Here is a 17251-nt window from a genome sequence, read left to right as displayed (position 1 = left end):
TTTATGCCCATCGGCAATGACTGCAATATTGTTCAGCCATATTCCAAAAAACAGTAGAAAGTTAAATATTGATCAAACAGGCAGCACGGATACAAATATTATTTCCAACACCGATAACATAATAAATAGTTTTGTAAAGTTATTTTACATTTTTATCATGAACAAGCAACGGCATGCAACCGTTGAGTTGAAAAATCCTGAAAATAACTGGAGGAAGACCCATCAGGAGCTTATCAACACCATTCGAGCTGCTAGGAAAATTCAGATTTATGTTAACAAAGGAGGTATGTGAAACATTCAGGTGAATTAACTAAAATATCTAGATCGCCTGGGGCGCTGGGCGCAATAAAAATCTTATTGCACTTGTTCCTAATCTTAAATGTTACTTACCTATGTATAGCGATGGGGTTCTACCTTTTTTGGCATAAGATTTATTTGCCTAATCTCGTATTGCATAGTAACGTTGGGTCAAAGTCTCGTTACGCCGAAAATCGTATGGCATAAATCTCGTTTAGTAAAAAGTTATTTCGCATAACATTGTTTAGCCTAATAATGGTATGGCCAAATCTTGAATAGCCTAATAATGCTATGGCATAGGTTTATACAAAGTAATAATATTCGTTTGGCTTTAACTTTGACGGAGCGTCTCTCTACATAGCGCAAACTGGTGCCTTGTATTGTTTCCTCTGTTTGGAAAACGCTCCGCTTTGGTTTTGATGAACATGTGCACCTAACACGCTCCTCCTCGCTTTGCTCGTCGTCGCACCTATTTTTAGGTTTCGATCTCATGGGGTTTTTAATAATTATATTGGTCGTTAACTTTCGATTTTTTGATCATACAATATCGTGATTTTCGGGATGTAGGAGAAAAATACCACAATTTGTACATTTACTACATACTTAATATATTATTTATTAAGATAACATTAGGAGAAACAAGATTATACATAGGTATAGACGAACATAAATTTGAGCAAACGAAACTTAGGTGTTTAAAGATTGTGCCTAAAGAGTTTTAGACGAAACGAGCCCTATGCCACATAAGTCTTGGCAAAGTGATGGTTCGGCCAAAAAAGTTTAGACCATACGAGTTATGCGAAATGAGTTTTGGTCAATAAAGATTATGCGAGATGAGCGGAACCCTAGCGATGGCGATACTGTGTGCAAAGTACATTCGTGGCCCTTTTCATTCATCATATTAGCACACTGAGAGGGCTTGCCTGACTGTACGAATGTATTGTGAGCGGACATTATATTCCCGTGGGAATCTTTATTTATTTACATTTTTATAATTTTGTAATGAAATGTATTTATTTGTGCTCATAGGTGATATCCGGGACCTGCCACAGCCGCCCCCGTCAGAGAACTTAGACTACATCCAGTGTCCCCACTGCCTGCGCCGATTCAACGAGGCTGCAGCTAACAGGCACATGCCTAAATGCGCTGACTACGAGTATAACAAGCCGAAAAACCCGGGTAACCCGAAATGGCGATAAATGACAAAAAGCTACTATTTTCTATGCTTTCATATCTAAGGTTGTTTGTGTTCAAGTTAGCTGTAGCACTCTGTAGTGTGCTAATAGTTATGCAGGATTAAAGATCTTCTCTTCAGTGACAGTGTTTCGACAGCATTGTTTCGTTCCTTGCGAGAGGCCTATGGACACGATTATTGGTTGATGATGATGTATTCCTACCTATTTATGTAACTTTCAATTCTAAATGAGTAATAAATTAAACAAGAAATATAAATATGCTCAAACTTTTATTCAAACCGCACACGAATATAAAAATTAAATGCAAAGAAAAGCACCGCTTACAATGCAGGTTTACAAGCTTTATGCGTTTAACATTGTCTTGTTTGGAAGCGTTTATTTCTCTACCGTAGTCTTGGGCACGTAGGATATGACCACTGTAGACTTTCCTGGAACCAGTAAAGCGCTGCTGTCTAGCGCTTGACCGATAGTGTAGCTGAAACAAACAAATAAAATAGGTTTATTTTACAATCTTGATTTGACGATAACTGATAGAAGCCGAGTTCTACACTACGATAAGCGTAACGTAAACGGATCGCCTCTTTCTCTTCTGTCAACCAGTAGAACGCGAGCTTGTGAACGCCTGGTTGACAAGGAAAAAAAAAAGGCGATCCGTTTACGTTAAGCGTATATGTGCTGAGACCCCTATTCTGCTGGTAGCAATGGCTTGATTAGGAAGCCGACCACGGTGTTGACAATGCCTGTAGATCCCGCATGGTACGTTTTTAGGCTATCTTATAATAATGATAACGAAACTCCATGAACGAACGAACACTCCATGAAATTCTGTTACATCACTTGGAAAAAATATTAATTAGACAACTTACTTGGTAGCCTCCTTGACGTGTAGCGAGGCGTAGTGCAGCGTGACCCCGGTGGGCACGGAGTACACGGAGCTGAGGTCCGCCTGCTGCTCCTCTTCCGACGGGTTGAACACCGCCGCGTAGCCCGTGTGGCCTGGCTTCCATCTGTGGGGAGGGATTTGTAGTGGTAATTATTGTGATGGTGGCAGTGGTGATGTAGGTAATGTTCTGATGATTAATGGCGGTGCGGAATCAACATCACTTGTAATACAGAGAAATAAACCCTTTTTGTTTCCGATAGTTTACTCATGTGTTGGTTGGGGCAGTCTGTACAAACTTGCAGACTATTCAGCCGAACGTCACTGCCGGCTAAACTACGTTAGTTCGCATAGTTGAGCCAGTTTTTCATACATGTGCGTAATATACCACTAAGTATGTACGAGAAACTTGCTCAACTATGCGAACTAAGTTTAGCCGGAAGTGGACGCTCTTCTTTCGGAATGTATCAAAGTGCTTTTGGAGGTATACAGACGGAAGCTTGGAGTGAACATTCAGGTCCTCAATAGGGACTACAATAGTAGTTAGTTATTTACCTGGCACACACAAGAAGCTCATCAGTGCCGTTCACAGCCGGCACGGCGAGGATGCTCTTGTTGCCGTGGGCGATGCTCGCATCTTCACGCAGACTGACGAGGCGGGAGAGGTGGGACAGCTGGAAGTAATAATAATAATAATTTAGTTAATTTATTCAAGTAGCCGAAGAACCGATAACCGTTGGGGTAAACGAGTTCTCGAGTGGAGACCACGAACAGGCAAACGCAGCGTGGGACGCCCTCCTGCCCGCTGGACTGACGACCTTAGGCGGGTGGCGGGTAGTGGTTGGATGAGGAAGGCCGAGGACCGAGTGTTGTGGCGCTCCTTGGGAGAGGCCTATGTCCAGCAGTGGATGATTATTGGCTGATGATGATGATGATGATGACTCAAGTAACAAGACTCGAGATTGTTAGTAGACACGGATTAACAGTAATTAAGAGATGTGTTGATAATTATGAACGAATTTTGTGATAGCAACCTATCTATCGTGTATTTCAATTAAGATGGTATTTATCATTATGTGCTTACGATGAAGTCGGTTAAAAAGAAAATACTATACATAGGTACACTGTTGCTATTAACTTTACTTGTAACGTAAAATGGTTTAACGCTTTTGGTTTTGCTATACACTTTAAAATGTAAAATGGTTTTATAATTATAGGTACTGTAGTTTTGATAGCATTATTTGTTATTACTATCTAAAGTAATGCAAAGAAAACGTTATTCAACACTCTTGTGATGCTATGCAGTAAATATAGATAGAAACATTCAAGCGTAACTTACTGCAGCTGTAGTAACGTTGTCCTGTTTGTCGAACAGAGCGATGTTGAGGACAGGCGACGCCGGCAGGAGGATCGAGAACGCGGCCACTTCTATACCGACATTGCCTTCCGCTGGAAGCACCTGAAATTATATTAGAAAGATAAGTTATAAAACATCTACTGGGTTTATGGTACGTTGCCAGAGGCGAAGAGATAATTAATAATTCAACGTTATTCCAAAACCTAATACCTACAACAGTTCTCCAGTAGTAGATAACTATTGGCAGCCGGTATGAACCTAGCGGCATTGCAGGCCATGACTATCTATCCTCGGCCTATTTCATCCAGCCATTATCGTCTACCTGTCTAAGATCCAGCTGGCCGGAGGGCGACCCACGCTTGCGCCATAGACTAGAATATTATGCTTGCGCTGTTCGTAGTCTACTCGAGAACTCGCCTGTCGTATTATGTGCAATAGTAATATATTACACAACTGACCGGCATCGTAGGCATATAGCTGCGACAGAATAACGCTACCGACGCTAGAAAAAATCATTATTTCTGTAGGTAGGCCGAAGGCATCGCTCTTTAAGCTGTCGTAAACACAGTGCCGGCGGCTAGCCGCCGAGAACTCGCCTGTCGTATTATGTGCAACAGTAATAGATTAGCTAACTGACCGGCATCGCAGGCTTATAGTTGCGACAGAACAACGCTACCGACGCTAGAAAATAAAACATTCTTTCTGTAGGTAGGCCGAAGACCTCGCGCTTTAAGCTGTCGTCCTAAACACAGTGCCGGCGGCTAATAGAATACATGCAATGCATAGTCGCTCGGCATGAACCCGGCGGCATTGCCGCCGGCATGTGTGTGCCGGCAAAAGTCTCCACTCGAAACCTAGTCTCTTGTCTCCTGTAATGTGCTGTATCTTAGTAGGTACTCACTGGTATAGCAACCCACTGGTCGCTAGTCAGTCGGGAAGCGGCGCGCGGCGCGTCCATCTCGACGGGGGCCGCGGCCGCCGGGCGCAGCTGAAGGGCGGGCCGTAGAAGGTGAAGGGCCGCTCGGGTACCGTCCTCGTAGACTGTCAGGACTGTTTCGCCTGTGGGGAAAGGAAAGGAGGGGTTAATTAATCACGGGCAATTATAAACAGGTGTCTTTGTGTGGTCGAAGGAGCGGGTGTTGCTTGAGGCTGACATTAGGTCTTATACTATACCTCAAGATGTTTTTGCTTCAAAAATGGGGTCGAAGGACCATAATCTACAGACGACAACTGCCAATATACCATATATCTACCACAATAAAGGTAAGTATACCTCACCACTATCAGCGTCGATCAGCCGGGCCTAGTGCGCTAACCGTAGATGACAACCGACAATAGGTACACCTTATATGTAAGTACCTCAAAAAAGGGTTTTCGTTTCAAAAGTGGAATCGAACGACAACAGACAATTTACCTTATAACTTATAACTGTAACAATAGGGGGTAACTATCCCTCACCGCTATCAGCATTGACCAGGCTGCCCCAGTGCGCCAGCAGCTCGGGCAGCGCGGGCTGGTCGCTCGTGTGCTGGCGCCGCCAGAACAGGTACTGAGTGTGATCGAACGAGCGGGAGTTGCTTGAGGCTGACATCAGCTGTTATAGTTACCACAATAAAGTAGCTTTTCCTCAAATGTAATAGTGACATACTACACTAATGCGACAATCGTCCTTATTTCCACCTAAATAAAGGTATTTTAGATTCAGAAGTGGGATCGAAGAAGGACCGTATTCTGTAGATGACAACCGACAATACACCTTTTATCTACCTCAAAAACGGATTTTCACCTCAAAAGTGGAATCGTAGGATTTTAATATAATAGACGACAACCGACAACAGATCACAATAAAGGTAACTGTCCCTCTAGAACCATAATCTGGTCAGTAACCCTACATTTTCCTTATATGTTTCCTAAAAAATGGGGTCGCAAGACCATAATCTACACAGAACAACCTACAACCGAACATATATCTACCACAACAAAGGTAAGGTAACTATCCCTCATCGCTATCAGCATTCAGCAGCCTGCCCCAGTGCGCCAGCAGCTCGGGCAGCGCGGGCTGGTCGCTTGTGTGCTGGTGCCGCCAGAACAGGTACTGAGTGTGGTCGAAGGAACGGGAGTTGCTTGAGGCAGACATTGGCTCTTATAGCTACCTCAGGGTGTTTTAGCTTCGATAGTGGGATCAAAGGACAACAATCTACAGATAGTAACCAAGTTGCTTGATGCCGACATTGGCTTTTATATCTAATTTAAGGTGTTTTTGCCTTAAAAGAGGGATCGAAGGATTATAATCTATAGAAGACAACCGATCCGAAGATACTACCTATTATAATCTACAGCAGTTTTAACTTCAGTAGTAAGACCATAATCTACATAGAACCACCTACAACCGACCATATATCTATCTACCACAACAAAGGTAAGTATCCCTCACCACTATCAGCATTGACCAGCCTGCCCCAGTGCGCCAGCAGCTCGGGCAGCGCGGGCTGGTCGCTCGTGTGCTGGTGCCGCCAGAACAGGTACTGAGTGTGGTCGAAGGAGCGGGAGTTGCTGACGGCTGACATCAGCTGTTATAGCTACCTCAAGGTGTTTTAGATTCAGAAGTGGGATCGAGGGACCATAATCTATAGAAGACAATCGATCCGAAGATACTACTTCTTATAGTCTACCGCAGTTAAGGTGTTTTTGCCTCAAAAATGGGGTCGCAGGACCATCATCTATAGAAGACAATCGATCCGAAGACACTACCTCTTATAATCTACCGCAGTAAAGGTGTTTTAGCCTCAAAAACGAGAGTGAAGAACCATAATCTAACTCTATGTATAGATAACAACTGACTAAACACCATAAATCTATGACAATAAAGGTAACTATCCCTCACCGCTATCAGCATTGACCAGGCTGCCCCAGTGCGCCAGCAGCTCAGGCAGCGCGGGCTGGTCGCTCGTGTGCTGGCGCCGCCAGAACAGGTACTGAGTGTGATCAAAGGAACGGGAGTTGCTTGAGGCTGACATCAGCTGTTACATAGCTACCTCAATATAGGTGTTGCTGCCTCAAAAGTGGGATCGCAGGACCAATTAACCCATTGCTATAAATAAGGTGTTTTAGCTTCAGAAGTAGTATCAAAGAATCATAATTCATAGACAACAACCGACAATACACCTTTTATTTACCTCAATAGAGGCGTTGTTTTAGCATCAAAAGTGGGATCGAAGGACCATATTCTACAAATGAAAGTCGACAATACACCTTATATTTACTCCAAAATGAGGTCTAAGGACCATAATCTGCGTAGAACAACCTACAACCGACCATTATATCTACCACAATAAAGTAACTATAGGTAAGTATCCCTCACCGCTATCAGCATTGAGCAGGCTGCCCCAGTGCGCCAGCAGCTCGGGCAGCGCGGGCTGGTCGCTCGTGTGCTGGTGCCGCCAGAACAGGTACTGAGTGTGGTCAAAGGAACGCGAGTTGCTCGAGGCCGACATCAGCTCGTCGGGTAGGGCCGGGTCTACTAGCAGGTCGCGGACGTCCAGTCTGGAAGGTAAAGAGGAAGTTAAAGTTATTTCTCGAATATAATCAAGTGTAAACGAGGTTTTAGCGACATGGCTGGGTAGTTTTTTGTTGTAATGAAGTATGTGTTTTGTTTTTACTAGCCAGAAGACAAGAATCATCACTTGTGCTTCGATTTTCATCAAAGAAAGGTATAAAAATAAGAAATATCAGCCACGGCAGGGACATTCTTTCGGCACAGAAGTCACATTTACTAGCCACTGCGCCAATCTCGCCATATTTTTTTCTTTTTAGCTTATCGGCGACAAACACTAGAGCTGGACTAGGCCTTCTCACCGTGGTGAAAGGATTAGTTATTGATTAGTTGTCAGTTGCGAACTGCCCAGCATGCTCCGGACATTAGGCTTGCATAAATATGACTCAATTAATGAACAAGATCACTATACCTGACACCACCAACACCCATATCCACTAGTTTCTTCAGCACGGTATCAAACTGCTTCACCACGTCGGGGTTGGTGAAGTTGAGTTGAGGTTCCTCGGGCCCCGCTTGATGGTAGTAAAACTCTTTGCGTTCCTCGCTCCACGTCCATGCTGGTATGTTGGACTTTGAGATCTGAGAGGAAAGAGGTAATTTTGAATGAAATTAATGTGCTGTGTATTACGTCCATGGTTTCGGAGGGATAAGGGGTGTGATTGGTAAAACGCGCATTAAGGGTGAGGACCCATTGGTGTAATTCACACTCACCCAGTTATTAGGCGGCTTCGGTTTCCCAGTAGCCTCATCGAAGTCAGTTCCATTGGCCCAGATGAAGTACCCGGCGTATTCCGCACTGCGGTTCAGAGATTGCTGGAACCAGCGGTGAGACGACGCCACGGAGGCGGGGGCCAGGTGGACTATCACCCTGGAAGGAGGACGGTGGTTTTATAGATGGTGGGGCAAAAGTGCTATTGTAGGCTGAAAGGGGTGACTCAGGTGGTGAATCTTAACAAATCTTGTTTTACGTGTATAGAAAGTTTGCGTTCTTTTTGAAATTTCAAGTAGGAAGCAATCATTAGCCTATCTATTTACTCTGTCAATTCATTTCTTGTCGATCGTTTATATATTCTAGATTTAAATGAGTATAGCCATGTTTTCCATAACTTATATTCCAAAAGTTAGGTGTATGGATCCTATTACAAAAACGTTATAACATTTCATAACTTATTTATGTCCTACCTACCTACCCTATAACATAAGAAGTCGCCCTGAATCAGCACCTAATATACAAGACGCAATAAGTTTATGTAGTATAAACTATGATATACAATTTTGGGTACTCAAATCATCAAACCAAAAGCAACAATGAATCGTCTAAACGTATCATTCCTTGGCTTGGCCACAAGTGGTCCGGAATTAAGAACATCCGCCCTCGCCCGCTATAGATCCAGTCACCTTGGACATTGTCGCACGATCGATGCTTCAAGTAGCTTCGTATTCAAAATACCCACATGCGTTACTGTAGGTACAGTGTTTTGTGATGAGCGATTTCACTCATATCGATGCGGGAATCTATCTAAATTCTTATATAGAAAAAAAAAAAACTTTGGGGCTCTGAGTATTGGTATAAGTTCTGTTTAAAAGTTTTGATATTCTTAATGTAAGAACGTTTGAAAGAAAACTGTACAAAACTTTTTTTTTGCTCTTAGGATTTGGCTGATAATTCCCGCCTATAGCATAATAAGAAATGCCCAAAAAAAATATAGAAATGCTGTTTTTTTGCCTCTAAATAAATTCCGTGCAAGAGTTCATTACATGACAGTATTTTCTTCATCCCGATCTTAACTGATAAAATATCATCCTGTACAAAAAGGTTCTGATCAAAACAATATACTCACTTAACACCAAACTCCTTAGCCTTATTCAACAGACTCTTCAACGTATCCAGAGCACTCTCATCCTCCAGCACCTTGTACACATCTTGCTGGGTCACGATGATGCCGGGCACCTTGAGGGTCTGCAGGTTGGTAAGGATGTCGTTGTTGGAGACCAGGGCGGCGGCGTCGGCGGAGGACGCGTCCACTAGCGGGCCCTTTTCGTACCTGGGGAGGGGGTTTGAGGTTAGGTTTGCTTTAGATGTCATTCAAGAGAGTATCACGACCTCGGTGGGCGATATGAGTTTTATAAGACAGACAAATTATTACGAAGAACAAAATAAAGCTGTTACAATTTACTAATTGCTTATTTGAAACACAAATGTACTTAGATATTTATAAGCTATTGGTTTTCCTATAAATAATTGAAATGAAATGAAAATTGATAGCTAACCGATATTGATTGGATCAGCCGATTTTGTCCTTCATACATACATTACATGTACCGTAGTGTTATTTTTTTTAATACTTTGATTGCACCGTTTACCTACTACAATAATAATGTGCAATCAGGTGATCTTTATGCTAAAAGTGTGAGTTTGAGAACATGAATTCGCCCGCTAAGCTTAATCCTTACTAATATAATATTATAAATGCGAAAGTAACTGTGTCTGTCTGTCTGTTACTCTTTCACGACAAAAATACTGAACCGATTTGAATGAAATTTGGTATACATAGGGTCTAGACCCTGGGAAAGAACATAGGCTACTTTTTATCCCGGAATTCCCACGGGAAAACTTTTTTAAGGCGAAGCGAAGCGCGGGAACAGCTAGTATAGAATATGTGCACTTTCGTGGTAATATCACTACTCAACTCAAGGCAACTCGGCTTTCCTGCCGCTCTAGTTTGTATCAAATTACATTCCGTACAGGGAAATGACCTCATCGGAGTAACACGAGTTATTGTAAGCAATCGGAATCGACGCCTTTTTAGGCAAGTCGAATGTATGAGACAGATTTAAATCAATTTTTATAATCTTTCAGTTTTTCAGAGCATATAAAACCACTTATTAATATAAATTTACGTATCTGTACATATTTTATAAGACTGATATTATGTAAGTATAGCTGCTATGGAAATGGAAGTCAGTTGAGCCTTATAAATAATTTAACAACTTCAAGATTGTCGTCCATAAGAATTAAACCAGTTTATGATTTGCACTTGCATATTCAAATCTAATTTATACCTACATAACTTCCAGGTAATAAAATTTTAAATGCTTTAATCTGATGCAGACATGAATTCGCGCATAATTTACTCATGGAGGATTTTTTTGCCCTTTTACTTTGGTGAAATAAATCATTTTAATATACCTACCGACGGCTAACCCGCAAGATTGTATTTGCCCTTGGCACGACCCGCTTTTCTTACCACTTTATAAGGAAAAAAAAACATATTTCAACTTGCACTACAAGCCATAAAGTACTAAATAATATAGATACATAGTGGTAACATTTCCGCTGCCGCTAAACGCCCCACTCACCAAGTCTTCTAAAGTCTAATAGCTCGTCCTGCTTTCCTTAACCCTTTATAAAGTAAAAACTAAAAAGACTTATTTCGTTCATATTAACTTAAAAGTACCTACCTACCTATGGTGGCCATATTCCACTCACCATGTCTTCTCAACGGGCGCGGCGCACTTCGGCGCCTGCACAATGATGGCGATGGCGCCGGCCAGCATGGCGAGCCACAGCAGCCAGAACAGCACGAACATGAACCAGCGCATGGCGCACCCAGAACTTTATATATATACCTACCTAAAGAGAGCTATAACCCCCTTTCTTTCCCCTTTATAAGGAGACAAAAAACGTGCCAAACATATTTCAAGCTTCACTTCATATTTCCGCTGCCGCTAAACGCTCCACACACCAGGTCTTCCTACGTCTAATGGCTCGACCTGCTTACCTTAACCCTTTATAAGGCCATCATCAGCCTATAGCAGTGCTAGACGTAGGCCTCTCCCAAAGCACGCCACTGGATGCGATCTATAGCTTTCCGCATCCAATCATAACCAGCCACCTTTCGCAAGTCGTCACCCCATCTAGCCGGAGGGCGTCCTAAACTACGTTTATAGGGTAAAAAGACTTATCTCCATGAGTCCATGATATAGAGTATGGTGGCAATATTCCACTCACCAAGTCTTCTCCACGGGCGCGGCGCACTTCGGCGCCTGCACAATGATGGCGATGGCGCCGGCCAGCATGGCGAGCCACAGCAGCCAGAACAGCACGAACATGAACCAGCGCAGGCGCACCCAGAACTTTATATATATACCTACCTAAAGAGAGCTATAACTCCCTTTCTTTCCCCTTTATAAGGAGACAAAAAACGTGCCAAACATATTTCAAGCTTCACTTCATATTTCCGCTGCCGCTAAACGCTCCACACACCAAGTCTTCCAAATTCTAATGGCTCGACCCGCTTACCTTAACCCTTTATAAGGTCATCATCAGCCTATAGCAGTGTTGGACGTAGGCCTCTCCCAAAGCACGCCACTGGATGCGATCTATAGCTTTCCGCATCCAATCATAACCAGCCACCTTTCGCAAGTCGTCACCCCATCTAGCCGGAGGGCGTCCCACACTACGTTTGTAAGCGAGTCCATGATATGTAGCAATAATTCACTTACTATACTTAGCTAAAGAGAGCTAGCTCCCAAGATCGACCCGCTTTTCTTATCCCTTTATAAGGCAAAAAAAAACATACTAAACATATTTCTACTTTCACTTCATATTTCCGCTGCCGCTAAACGCTCCACTCACCAAGTCTTCCAAAGTCTAATGGCTCGACCTGCTTTCCTTAACCCTTCATAGGGTAAAAAGACGAACATGACATAAAGTAAAAAAAATGGCAATCCTCCACTGACCAAGTCTTCTCAACGGGCGCGGCGCACTTCGGCGCCTGCACAATGATGGCGATGGCGCCGGCCAGCATGGCGAGCCACAGCAGCCAGAACAGCACGAACATGAACCAACGCAGGCGCACCCAGAACGGATCGGCGGCGTACTTCATGAGCTCTTCCTTGGTGAGACCGGAGAATTGCTGAGGAGAAAAACAGTCTTTAATACGTAGTTTTGCTGTGCGGCTAGTCGGTTTATAAATCGCCAAAGCTTCAGACGCCACTTTAGATAATCAATTTCAGCTATCGTGTTTCTGCTTTCATACACTTTTGGCGGAAGTAGTCAATGATGGGATAGTGGTAATAGTAGTATCTTGGTGGCACGTGAGATACAATTGCACAGTTTATACGTCACTACCACCACCACCAACACACCGTGGGCAGTCAGCGACTGATGATATTTGACTACAATTATGATGCAATAATGGCGAGCCACAGCAGCCACAACAGCACGAACATGAATCAGCGCAGGCGCACCCAGAACGGGTCGGCCGCGTACTTCATGAGCTCTTCCTTGGTGAGACCGGAGAATTGCTGGGGGGAAAAGGGCTATTTAGTACGTAATCTAGTTGCCTAATAAAATGTTACATAAAGCCAAGGCTTCAGACTTCACTGTACAGTCGAAAACAGGATAATGATGATGATAGTAGGAAGCACAAAGGGAGCTTCCGCGAGTGACGTATAGTCCGTACCATTGCATCTTGGTGGCACACCCTGGGTAGTCAGCGCAGGTTATGAAATATTAAATATGAAATGTTACTCCTTTTTTGCTAAGTTTAAAATGTCATATCATTGTTCCATTCTTTCCTTCTCCTACATAACACCGTCTCATGTGTTTTTCATCTCGCAACAACCTGCATGGTAACATTTTGTAGTTTGCAACGGAGGTCCAGCTAAAGTTTCATTACTTACCCGTTTGTTAGCGTCGAGCTCGATCTTGGCGTCTCCGTTGCGGTGGTCGCCCACCACGTAGTGGTGAGTGGAACTATGTATATGGATAACGCGCTGTAACCCCTTCGGCCGTCTACAGAACTGGCTTCGATCGTGGCTATTAATGAGCTAGCGTAATTCGATAGCAACTTATATGACAAGTGACTACGTTGACGCTGTTATCTTTCCATATGTTTGTGTAGTATAGTACAATGCTAGTGTATTGCCACGCTAGCCCGTGATGCACTGGTTCGGATCAAGTATAAATCGTATTCCATCAGCCGTGAACGGAACTGTACTAAAGACACAGGAGGTCAACTCACCCGTTTGTTAGCGTCGAGCTCGATCTTGGCGTCTCCGTTGCGGTGGTCGCCCACCACGTACTTGGCGTCGGCCATGTCCACGCGGGTCACGATGCGAGCCTCTTCTTCCTTCTTCAGTAGCTTCTCGTCGGCTCCGTCCGAGGACAGCTTCTCTTGCGACTTGGTGAGCTTCGGCGCGCGCGGGGCTGTAGGGAAACCGGAATTGTTTAAGAAAGCAACAAAACAAAGGTTGCTGTCCAGGCCCTGTAGCACGGGATTCTATTTAAACGTGACAAAAGTTCTCCGTCGTGCTCGCTCTTGAGGCTGCGCGATGTGAGTGAGCGCGATGCAAAACTCTTGTCACGTCTTAAATGCGCCCCGTACTAGCCCTTCAGAGCGTCATGCTCTGTGGACAATAAGACCACAGCGCTGGCCCTTTTATGGTACTTTAGTCACGAAAATGTGCCAGCTCAGCGTGTTCTGTGGATAATAAGGCCACAGCTCCGGTTTCAGCTGGAAGTTACCAAAGTGTGTCCTTTGGTCCAAACGGTGGAATGGTTTTATTTAATAATAATTTAATTTTAACCTATTTTTATTATATATTTATATTATTTATAATAAATTAAGATTATCGACACGTAGAATAAATGAATTCAGGAAATTACCACTACTAGTCCCGTAGCACTATTATATTTCAGTGATGTCTTGTTTAGTATGAAAAAATATTTTACCTACGAGAATAATTTAATTCACGCTTACTATCGCGTAAGTCCGAGGAGCACGGTCGGTACTTACCAATTGATTTACAAAACTATGGATTTTTAGAACACCTTTTAAACAAATAGCGCAGGCGGATAGAAAAACCAACACACTTTTCTCCTTCCCGTACATATCACGACTAAAGAAAGAAAAAGTCGTCAAAGAGAAATTAGTTAATTACCACCGGTATGTAGACAGCACGTATTATCACGCTCAAGGAATGGACGACAGTAAATATGTAATGTCTTACCCGACACACGTAAGCGACAAATGTGTTATGTATTTGCTCGAATTGCCTGTTCCAGCTACCAGTCGTCAGCAGAACTGGAGTGTAGGTGTAAATTGCAGTGTTTATAAATTACTTAGCCTGTATGTATGAATGCGAGGTAAGCTATTGTACGTTGAAGTAATAAACTGCTATTTTATGCATATCTAAATTTCGGACGGTTTTACTCAGGTTATGATATTAAACAGCTAAGACAATCTACCAATTATTAACAAAGGAATTTTATCGCCGATTAAGTGTAGGTTTTTTTTTTAAGCGGCATTCTAGGCTTTTGGTCTGGTGATAAAATGGAAATAAACCATCAAATCAGAATATCTACTATCGAGCTGGTTAAGTAAACAAATACATTCATCAACAAAAATATATTTTATTTACATTATAACATGTTTCACACTCTTTAAAATTATATGGTTGTGGACCACTATTGTTTTTATTCAAGTACTTACATATACAAAATACATGAAGCACTTTGTTGTTTTGTAAGACAAATTACAATGAAGTATTTCAATCATGATAAAGGATTTTATATTCTTTGGGTTTCTTTTCTTAGATTATATTAAAAGGCTTATTGATTTAATCATTGCGGTGCAGTCTTTCTAAGTATTGCTGGAATAAAAGATTCCTTTCCTTCTGTATATTATTGGAATCCTCAACAATACTGATTAACCTATCTAATTTGTGTTCTACTGTTTTTTGTCTGTCCCTCATTTCACTAGCTATTTTCTTAAAATCTGTCACCCGTTTACTTATTCTACTATTAGTTCTCTTTCTTGTAACATCTTCATCAGGAGTTTTAGAACTTTCTCCATTGAAAGATATATTCACTTTGGAGTCATCAATCTTTTTATAAATTTCTGGTGCATAAACACCGTTTTCACAGTATATCTCTTCAAACAGGTCAAAGTAGGGCCAAGTGCACAGTTTGTTGACATGGGTTTTCTTCTTTTTTAAACACCTTAAGTATGTAAGCTTTAGGTTTCTGAACTTTTTATCGCATGACGCCGGTGATTTCCCAACGGCATGGCCAATTTGTATCCATAGGCCTTTTTTCTTCATTTTTGAATTTCGAAACTTGGGAAGATTCTGTATGTACATTTCCAGGAGTGTTCTGACGGCTTTTGGAGTCCACACGTCGTCGGCGTTCTCATCATCTTCCGCCTGCATGGGTTCAGGCTGGTTTATGGTGTGATATTCTTCATCAGCTTCAACATATTCAATTTCTTGACCTGAAACATTAAGTGCATTCAGCAATTCATTTAATACTTGAACAACATAGTAGTAAGAACCTATAATACCTATTACTGTCTGTTGTATTTGTATGTTATCATAATTTACTGATAAGAAAATTACATGTGTGAAAGTTTTTATATAATGTTATCATTATCAGTAATCCTAACTCAATGCAGTTAATTAACAATCTACACTGGGTAGACTAGCTATTAGTCGGTACAATAAACATACAAGATCGGTCGAAGTTCAAAGCAAACAAAATAGTAAGCAAGAGCACTGCGTATCCAGCGCACAATAGATTAGGAAAATATATTTCAATAATTTACCTTCACTGTCGCTCATGGTGATGGCTTGATTCGATGAGTCTGTCTGTTGACTTAGTCTTCAGGTTTTCTCCTTATAATGTGGTTAATAATACACTTGAAATTAAGTTATTGTTAGTAAAATATGCGAATTGCGTCAGGCAGCGCTGCACGCTAAACAAAATGGCGCTGAATGAGGCGCTAAAGCGCTGCATTACGCGACCAAAATGAAGATGTTCAACGAGAATTTATTTCAAATTGGTGTTCGACGTCATATAAAATTTTGAATGAGAACACTTCGATACAAAGTAAGATGTTTAATAGAATTTCGTCCATTAATTTACTTCTAACGATGGCTAATGGCAAAACTTTGGCAACGGTTTGATACGTGGATGACCTATCTAATTTAGTAGGGTTACGTCAGATCTTGGTTCCTTCGATTCAACGCAATTCGATAGAAAATGAACAAAGAAATATAAATTTAGAGACAAAGGTGCGTCGAGTTTCAGAATATTGAGCACGTTTTAACAAATTATTTCCCAATAAATGCAGACTTGAACTTTTATAACCTTGAACAAGACATCACTGTTGTACCTAATTAAACCAAGTTAAGGCTGTAAAAAACACAAATACACGCAAATTTTCAGTTATTATAGCGTAATTTCTTAATTTACATTACTGTATGAAGATGTTTCAGTCAGAAAAGTACCTGAATCAGTGTCCGGTAAAGGTTTGTAGGAAGAAATATGCTCGTCCTCCTTCACTTGGCCCCCATCTATGTCGAGATGATTTCCCCTCGGCTCCGCCATGGTGTAGAGGTACTTGCAGAACCGGTTTTGCAATACCAAGAAGAAAGCCCTCTCTCTCGTTTAGCTATCACTTCAACTTATCAATTATCTTTTTGTATAGGGTCAAATTCATCACTTCACGTCTGAGAACATCTGTTGAATGAATGAATGAAAGAAGATATTGAATGAAGGAATATTTGAAAGACCACACCCTCGTTCAGTCAGCTGTGTTCCAAAATCGATAACAATTTTTTTTAATACCTCGGAATAAGGCTTAAAAAAATATATTTAAATTGTACAGTTTTCCACTCATTTTCTTTCTTATCCAAAGATCAGGCCTCGTTCATGACGTATCACGACGCGCTGCGCCGGTGGGCCGAGGGGGCTGTACCACTAACTTTCTAAGCAAATCAAGCGGTGCGATGCGAGCGGATCGGCGCGGTGCGGCGTTACGAACAAACACGTCTGCTACCTCAAACATATCTCTCCATGCACAACACACCATGCATGTGTGTGATACAGTTGGTGGAAACGAAAGCACAGAATAATAACTAGTGACGAAACTCGAAAGAAAGGAATCATTCATTCATCA

General features: G+C 42.1%; 3 protein-coding genes across 5 annotated transcripts; 1 reads left to right on the top strand and 2 right to left on the bottom strand.

Annotated features, from left to right (window-relative positions):
- Positions 1 to 59: 59 nt before the first annotated feature.
- Positions 60 to 1749, top strand: LOC105383446 (zinc finger C2HC domain-containing protein 1B). The gene is made up of 2 exons (XM_011553494.3): positions 60 to 284; positions 1327 to 1749. Exons 1-2 carry the CDS (start codon positions 158 to 160, stop codon positions 1494 to 1496), a joined length of 297 nt encoding a protein of 98 aa, XP_011551796.2. The 5' UTR covers positions 60 to 157; the 3' UTR covers positions 1497 to 1749.
- Positions 1746 to 16835, bottom strand: LOC105383450 (neutral and basic amino acid transport protein rBAT). Of its 3 annotated transcripts, XM_048622704.1 has the most exons (13): positions 16581 to 16835; positions 13316 to 13500; positions 12540 to 12596; positions 11299 to 11417; positions 9128 to 9331; positions 7998 to 8154; positions 7696 to 7865; positions 7092 to 7273; positions 4632 to 4789; positions 3713 to 3832; positions 2929 to 3047; positions 2360 to 2500; positions 1746 to 1968 (listed from the first exon to the last, which is right to left on the bottom strand). In XM_048622704.1, the coding sequence occupies exons 1-13, from the start codon at positions 16678 to 16680 to the stop codon at positions 1869 to 1871; spliced, it is 1812 nt and encodes a 603-aa protein (XP_048478661.1). In that variant the 5' UTR covers positions 16681 to 16835; the 3' UTR covers positions 1746 to 1868. The 3 variants fall into 3 exon arrangements, with proteins under 3 accessions (XP_048478661.1, XP_048478667.1, XP_048478671.1); XM_048622710.1 differs by lacking the exons at positions 11299 to 11417; positions 12540 to 12596 and adding an exon at positions 12030 to 12205; XM_048622714.1 differs by lacking the exons at positions 11299 to 11417; positions 12540 to 12596; positions 13316 to 13500; positions 16581 to 16835 and adding an exon at positions 10777 to 10898.
- On the bottom strand, positions 14113 to 16108 carry LOC105383449. The gene is made up of 2 exons (XM_011553495.3): positions 15896 to 16108; positions 14113 to 15565 (listed from the first exon to the last, which is right to left on the bottom strand). Exons 1-2 carry the CDS (start codon positions 15909 to 15911, stop codon positions 14913 to 14915), a joined length of 669 nt encoding a protein of 222 aa, XP_011551797.2. The 5' UTR covers positions 15912 to 16108; the 3' UTR covers positions 14113 to 14912.
- Positions 16836 to 17251: the final 416 nt, after the last annotated feature.

Source organism: Plutella xylostella, chromosome 3 (assembly GCF_932276165.1).
Source record: "Plutella xylostella chromosome 3, ilPluXylo3.1, whole genome shotgun sequence".
NCBI lineage: Eukaryota > Metazoa > Arthropoda > Insecta > Lepidoptera > Plutellidae > Plutella > Plutella xylostella.
The sequence above is the reverse complement of the archived record's forward strand: the minus strand, read 5'-3'. Positions and strand labels throughout refer to the sequence as shown.

Excerpts from the sequence above, each read along its gene's own strand:
- LOC105383446 (XM_011553494.3), top strand. The coding sequence starts at position 158 with ATGAACAAGCAACGGCATGCAACCGTTGAGTTGAAAAATCCTGAAAAT. Across the intron at positions 285-1,326 it reads GATTTATGTTAACAAAGGAG|GTGATATCCGGGACCTGCCA; the intron begins GTATGTGAAACA and ends TTGTGCTCATAG.
- LOC105383450 (XM_048622704.1), bottom strand. The coding sequence starts at position 16,680 with ATGGCGGAGCCGAGGGGAAATCATCTCGACATAGATGGGGGCCAAGTG. Across the intron at positions 13,501-16,580 it reads TTTACCGGACACTGATTCAG|CCCCGCGCGCGCCGAAGCTC; the intron begins GTACTTTTCTGA and ends GTTTCCCTACAG. Across the intron at positions 1,969-2,359 it reads CACGTCAAGGAGGCTACCAA|CTACACTATCGGTCAAGCGC; the intron begins GTAAGTTGTCTA and ends TGTTTGTTTCAG.